This window comes from Piliocolobus tephrosceles, chromosome 12 (assembly GCF_002776525.5).
Source record: "Piliocolobus tephrosceles isolate RC106 chromosome 12, ASM277652v3, whole genome shotgun sequence".
In the NCBI taxonomy this organism is placed as follows: domain Eukaryota; kingdom Metazoa; phylum Chordata; class Mammalia; order Primates; family Cercopithecidae; genus Piliocolobus; species Piliocolobus tephrosceles.
Window position 1 is genome coordinate 83399121 of NC_045445.1, and position 6963 is coordinate 83406083.

Below are 6963 nucleotides of genomic sequence, written 5' to 3' on the forward strand. Positions count from 1 at the left end.
CAGAAATAGTATATAACTTGACTTTTAAAAACAAAATCCTCAAAATAAGAGTTTGGTTTTTATTAGGAGATGTTAACCCATAATGCATGCTGATATATTTGGATTCCTGCGTTTTTGTTTACTTTTTGCATCCTTTCTTTTTGCACATCCCCAGCAACATTTCTTGACCTTTGTTCAGAATGAGTTTTTCTCTTTGTTCCACATATTATTACTTTAATGGTTTGAAAGTTATACATTCTTATTTCTATTATGTTGCTACCCCTAAGATTTTTGTTCTCTTGTGCATTTTGTTTCTAGTAAGAACAAAACTTTGCTACTGTTGTGAACATAGGAAATGTTTACATTCGCTGTAAATATTAGAGTTCCATTATAAAGCGTAATTTAAAGACTTCAGAATTCAGTAAAATGGTATAAATCCAAAAGGCATAACTGTAATATGTTTTAACTGCAATACAATACCAGAATATGAACCTGTGTTGTGTCTTATGATCTCTTGAATAGAGAAGCTTGGTTTTGTGATTAGCAGCAACAAATTCAACACTAAGCAGCTTCAGTTTGCTTTAACAATAAGGTTAAAAAAATTTAAGCTTACTGCAACCCTAAATATAGTTTCACAGTTTTAATACTTTCGGTACAACCATAACACGTAACATAGGATGTGATGTAGTAACGTAATTACTCTCACATTGGACTTAATCAAAAAGAATTTGCAGATTTTATTTTATTAAAAAAAAAAACAGAAGGGAATATAGCTAAATATTTAACATTAGTTAAAGCTGGGTGTTCGTGACATTTTTGGCTGTCCTTTTCTGTATCCTTGACGATTTCATCATTTAAGATGAAATAATGCTTTCGGGCCCACCCTGATTTGTGGAGAGCAGCTGCCGCCCCCGCCACATCAAGGGGGCGGGCTCCAGCTGACTTCACAATCACTTCCGCCGCCGCAGTAGCCGCACGCCCCGCTGCTGTCTGGCGGGGGAGGAGCTCGAGACCCGGAGCAGCGGCTCTGGCGGTCGTGGCGGTCGGAGGTCCGAGAGCTCTGCTTCTCTGAAAAGCGTGTGGCTTTCTGGACTTGGTGAGTGAAAGGCTGATTGTTTCCTCGATTCATCCGGGCGCTGGCGGTGGCGCGAGTGGTCGGGCGCGGTGCGAGTGGCCGGGCACGGGGACGAGGATTTTGCGGGGTTCCTGGGAACTGCTTTTCAGGTTCGCCCCTCGGGAAGGGGTGGGGCGGACGCGGGACCTGACTGCAGAGTGAGGCCCATGTTCTACATTGGCCTGTTCTGGGGCCGCATCCTCCGCTGCCGGGAACCCCTTTCGTGTGGCGCGGTCCCCACTCGAGTGGCTTTCATCGCTATTGGGAGGGCAGTGGTGGTCGCGGCCCTCTCCCACTTCTCCCTGCCTCTGCTCCCCTCTCCTTCCTTCTTCCCTTCTCGGTCCCTTTGCGGAGCACTCCGTGGCCTTTCTTCCCATATTTTGCTGCTGTTTTGCCAAATGGTAAATGGTTAAGATTTTTAGGTAAAAATACTGTTCCCAGGGAAAAAATTGTAAGGAGGAAAAAATAATTATTCTCAGGGAAAACTAGACCCACGCACGCCCTTTTCTTTCATTTTGCCTCTCCCCTGCTACATCGGTTTGGGTCTCCCGTTTGAGCTGATGGCCTTTTCCCACCTCTTATTATGACATTGCGTACCCCCTACCCCACACCCCCCCGTGTCTCGCGAGCACGCGCCCCCGCACAGAAGCTTTCCATTGCAGCCCCCTCTTTGCCCCTCCATCCTCAAGGTTCCAGTGCGTCCCCTCTCCTGCGCATGTGCAGGCACACGCAGCACACACCCTCTCACACACCCTCTCACACACCCTCACACCCTCCCACCCTCCCTTGCCTTCCCCCTCCTCTATCCGCCTACCACTTACACACCTCTAGCACCGGCCCCCACCCTGCTCGGCCTCTGCGTGCTCTCGAGAACACAAGCCTATTCACACACCCCCTCCGGCTGCTCTTCTTCTTCCTTCCTGTCATATACACACATAAGGACATCCTTCTATTGCTGGCCAGTGACATACATATACAGCCACATGTGCTCATTCATACCCCCTCCTCAAATGCTCTCCTTTATTGATCTCCCTGCCACGTGTGTCAGACACAGCTCTTTCGCTGCTCACTGAGGTGCACACACTCACACTCACATAAATCCTTCTACAGGGACACCACCTGCTTGCCATATCCACACAGGCAGGCATCGTTCTTTGATTGCCGGCCTCTGTTCCATCCACCTCAAGCGCATCGGTCTCCAGTGCTGCACCACTCCCGACCCCCGCTTCCGTTTGTGCCTGCTGCATTTGCTCACACTGACATTTCTCCATTGTTGCCTCCCATTTTGACTAACATACGCACACACAAACTCTCAGACACTCCTCTCCATTGGCAACCATACACTCCCCTGCCTGTGACATGCACATAAACATGGGCATCCTTCTGTAGTTTCAGCTGCCACGCATACAGCTACACACACAAACACCTTCCTTTCCTCATACATACACGCACCCCTCTCCTCCAAAGCCACCGCACCCATGCCTGTCATTTTCATACCCACATCCAGAATCATTCTAACACTCATACCCTTTCGCCCTACAAACATAAACATCCCTCTGTTGCAGGATTGCTGGTCCCCTTCCACCTGTCCCTCTCCTCTTGATAGACACATAGGCACTCATGCACACACAACGATCTGTATGTTCCACTCTATTCCAATTTGCATTTCTCCTGTATGTCTGCAGCACTCAGAAAAATGCAGACACTCCATAAAAAGAAAACCACAGCAGTCTTTCCTTTCCCCACATTGGCACAATGTCCGGTCACCCCCCATCTTCCGTCAGATTCTCCCCTAAGTCTGGCTTTCCTGCAAACCCAGTCTTGTAATCATTTTGCCAACATTAAAAATGTGTTCCAGGTCTACACCTGTCACTGGAATGCTACTCCAGGCCTTAGAAGAAAGTGAAACTAATTTTAAAGGCCCCTTATTCTTTCAGTTACCTGCCTGCGGAAGTGAAAATAAATCTCCCTGCTCCTTTATTCTAAACTGATTTTACTTTCCCATCTGAAAAATGTGTGCAGGGAGCAGGAGCCTTCCTACCCGAGCCCCAGCTGTATTGAAAACCTTCCTAAGTCAGAGTGATGGGTCAGGAATCTAGCAAGCCTGTATGGTCCAATCCAACAGGAGGGTATCAGTCCAATACACGTAGGAGGTATGGAAGAAGGCATGCTTATGTCAGTTTCAGGCCACCCACGAGCCAGAGGGAAAGGATTGCCAGCCAGAGAAAGACGAACTCCAAAGTCCCAATGCACAGATCAGCCTCCAGTCAAACCACCAAGAGGAGCCGATCGCCATTTTCCACTACTCGTCGTAGTTGGGACGACAGCGAGAGTTCGGGAACCAACCTGAATATTGATAATGAGGACTATTCCAGGTATCCGCCAAGAGAGTACAGAGCTTCGGGTAGCAGAAGAGGAATGACCTATGGACATATTGACTCTTATGGGGCAGATGATAGTGAGGAGGAGGGGGCTGGGCCTGTTGAGCGACCGCCAGCGAGAGGAAAAACTGGCAAGTTTAAAGATGATAAGCTGTATGACCCAGAGAAAGGGGCAAGGTCTTTGGCTGGACCACCTCCACAGTTCTCTAGTTTTAGCCGTGATGTGAGAGAGGAGCGAGACAAGTTAGACCCAGTCCCTGCAGCAAGATGCTCAGCTAGCAGAGCTGACTTCCTGCCACAAACTAGTGTGGCCTCACAGTCGTCTTCTGCTGAAGGCAAGGTGGCTACAAAAGGTGACAGCTTGGAGAGGGAGAAAAGGGAGCAAAATTTACCTGCACGTCCCAGCAGGGCTCCTGTGAGTATTTGTGGTGGTGGGGAAAACACCTCAAAGAGTGCAGAGGAACCTGTGGTCAGGCCCAAAATCAGAAACCTGGCGAGTCCAAACTGCGTGAAACCAAAAATTTTTTTTGATACTGATGATGATGATGATATGCCACACAGTACTTCCAGGTGGAGGGATACCGCCAATGACAATGAAGGCCACTCAGATGGCCCAGCAAGAAGAGGCAGAGGCGAAAGTTCAAGTGGCTATTCCGAGCCAAAGTATCCTGAAGACAAACAGGAAGTGAGGAGTGACCAAGTGAAACCAGAAAAGGTGCCGAGACGACGACGCACCATGGCTGACCCTGACTTCTGGACGCACAGTGATGATTACTACAAATACTGCGAGGAAGACTCTGACAGTGACAAAGAGTGGATTGCTGCTCTGCGTCGGAAATATCGAAGCCGAGAGCAAGCCCTGTCCTCCAGTGGCGAAAGCTGGGAGACTCTGCCGGGGAAAGAAGAGCGGGAACCTCCACAGGCTAAGGTGAGTGCCAGCACTGGCACCATCCCCGGCCCCGGTGCTAGTGCCAGTGCCGGGGCTGGCGCCGGGGCCAGTGCTGGCAGCAATGGCAGCAATTACCTTGAAGAAGTTCGAGAACCATCTCTTCAGGAAGAGCAGACATCCCTGGAAGAAGGAGAAATTCCTTGGCTTCAGTACAATGAGAATGAGAGTAGCAGTGAGGGGGATAATGATTCTGGTCATGAGCTGATGCAGCCTGGGGTATTCATGCTGGATGGAAACAACAACCTTGAAGATGACTCCAGTGTGAGCGAAGACCTAGAAGTGGATTGGAGCCTCTTTGATGGATTTGCAGATGGGTTAGGAGTGGCTGAAGCCATTTCCTATGTGGATCCTCAGTTCCTCACCTACATGGCACTTGAAGAACGCCTGGCCCAGGCAATGGAAACTGCCCTTGCACACTTGGAGTCTCTCGCAGTGGATGTGGAGGTGGCCAATCCACCAGCAAGCAAGGAGAGCATTGACGCTCTTCCCGAGATCCTGGTCACTGAAGATCATGGCGCAGTTGGTCAGGAGATGTGCTGCCCCATCTGCTGTAGCGAATATGTGAAGGGGGAGGTGGCAACTGAGCTGCCGTGCCACCACTATTTCCACAAGCCGTGTGTGTCCATCTGGCTTCAGAAGTCAGGCACCTGCCCCGTGTGCCGCTGCATGTTCCCTCCCCCACTCTAAAGACCAAGGCTGTTTACTCCTGGTCTGATTATTTTCCCCATCTGAAATCCACAATACTGCAGGAGCCCTCTTGAAATTAACAATGGAAACAAAACCAGTCAGTCAGTTAGCCTAAACCTATTGATTCCTCGTGATTATTTCCAATGTGAAAACAGTTGTGTATGATTGCATTAAAAATCATATCATCTTTTAGAGGTTAGAAAAGGGAAAACTAAACTTTATAAATGCTACTTGAGATTGCAGTAAGAACATACGTTTTCTAACCTGAAAATTAAATCGCATTTGTTTTCTTCAGTAGAATGTGTTGCTGTTACTTGTAATGTCAAGTGTATCTGTTAAATATGTCCAAAAGGCAAAATCATTTTTGTTGCATGTTATGGGTCGATGTTCCTGTAATTGCAGTGCTGTAAAAGCTTATTAAAGTTTTTCTTTTGGTTTTACATGGTATAATGGAATTTTTTGGTTTTGTCTGAAACACTGGTACTGAATGACTTTATAATTGATCCCTTGCATTTGTATCAAAAACTTTAGTTTCCCTGGAAATGCTGACTTCAACAATCGGAAAAAAAAAAAAAAAAAAAAAGAGGGCAGTGACTTTAAAAGTAGGAATAAAGTGTCTGGTTGTCCAGCTACTACAGGGAAAAGGTCAAATAGATGAAGAACGAAGAAAACAAAGAAGGAAAGAAAGAAACAATAAGAAAGCATGGTAAAGAAATAAAACAATGGCAGGATTAAGTCCAAACTGAATGTAGGGATGAATGAGTTGAAATCACCTTTGAGAAAACAGAAACTCTCAGAGGGAATGGGTCCAAAAAAATAAAGCTATATGCGAATTTTATAGCTTAACACAGTGACACAGATAGGAATAGAAAAAATATGCCACACAAGTGCTACAGGAAAATACAGGTACTCACCTACACAGAGTGAACAGGTTTTAACATATGGCTATATTTGCTTCAGAGATGTCTCTCTCTCTCTTTTTCTCTTTCTCTCTCTCCCGCCACCCCTCTCTTCTCTCTCTCTCTCCAATAAATATTTTTTTTTAGGCACAGGTGAAGTTCCTCAGCCCATAATATTTACCTTCTTTCTTACACAGAGGTAAGAAACACACCAGAAAATGGTGTGTTTACTTCTTGTGTGTGTCTTTAGACATATATATGAGTGTGTGTATGTATGTATATGTGTGTATATAAATATTCATAATCAAATAGAGTATTGATGTTTTTCAAATGGATATAATTGATAGACTATATATATCATTTTGCAACTTGAATTTTACACTCAACAGTGTTTTGGAGACTTAGCCATTTCGATATATGTGGATCTAGTTCATGCAGTTTAACTGCTGTATACAAAATATTAATTGTATGAATTACCACACCTTATTTATCCATTTCCCTACTAGTGAACACTTAGGTTCTTCCCAGCATTTTGCGGCAATGAACATACTAAACAGATGTCCTTTTGTGCACATGTGTGAAGTTCTCTAGAGGTAAGTATATGGAAGTGAAATTTCTGGGTTCTAGGGTTTGATCATCTTCACCCCAACTAGATATTGCCAAATTGCTTTCCAAAGTCATTGTACTTGTTCATGCTCCTACTGACAGTTTCTGAGTGCTATTTCTGCACATCTCCAACAGGCTGGATGTTGTTCAAGTTCAACCTGACTCATAATTGGTGACATGTGAATTAACACAGCGATGAAACATATTACATCTATCAGAAGCCAATAGCTTTTCTTCATGATAATATCTAGTTTGGGCTAGGAAGAGATGAAATGAAAAGACTCATGGGGTTGGTGTGCATATAAACTATAGTGGTCTTCTTGGAGAACAGTTTGGGTAGTAGCTAGC

The 6963-nt window shown here is 45.8% G+C and overlaps 1 protein-coding gene and 1 pseudogene across 3 annotated transcripts; one reads left to right on the forward strand and one right to left on the reverse strand.

Moving 5' to 3' along the window:
- Window positions 1-1108, reverse strand: part of LOC111536102 — a 10081-nt pseudogene extending 8973 nt beyond the window's left edge.
- Window positions 925-5557, forward strand: PJA1 (praja ring finger ubiquitin ligase 1). 3 transcript variants are annotated; one of them, XM_023202415.1, is made up of 2 exons: window positions 925-1075; window positions 3280-5550. In XM_023202415.1, the coding sequence occupies exon 2, from the start codon at window positions 3341-3343 to the stop codon at window positions 5108-5110; it is 1770 nt and encodes a 589-aa protein (XP_023058183.1). In that variant the 5' UTR covers window positions 925-1075; window positions 3280-3340; the 3' UTR covers window positions 5111-5550. The 3 variants fall into 3 exon arrangements, with proteins under 3 accessions (XP_023058183.1, XP_023058181.1, XP_023058182.1); XM_023202413.2 differs by having other exon boundaries at window positions 926-1075; window positions 2952-5557; XM_023202414.2 differs by having other exon boundaries at window positions 926-1075; window positions 3274-5557.
- Window positions 5558-6963: the final 1406 nt, after the last annotated feature.

Bases quoted from the DNA above. Each gene is read 5' to 3' on its own strand.
- PJA1 (XM_023202413.2), top strand. From the start codon at position 3,176: ATGGGTCAGGAATCTAGCAAGCCTGTATGGTCCAATCCAACAGGAGGG.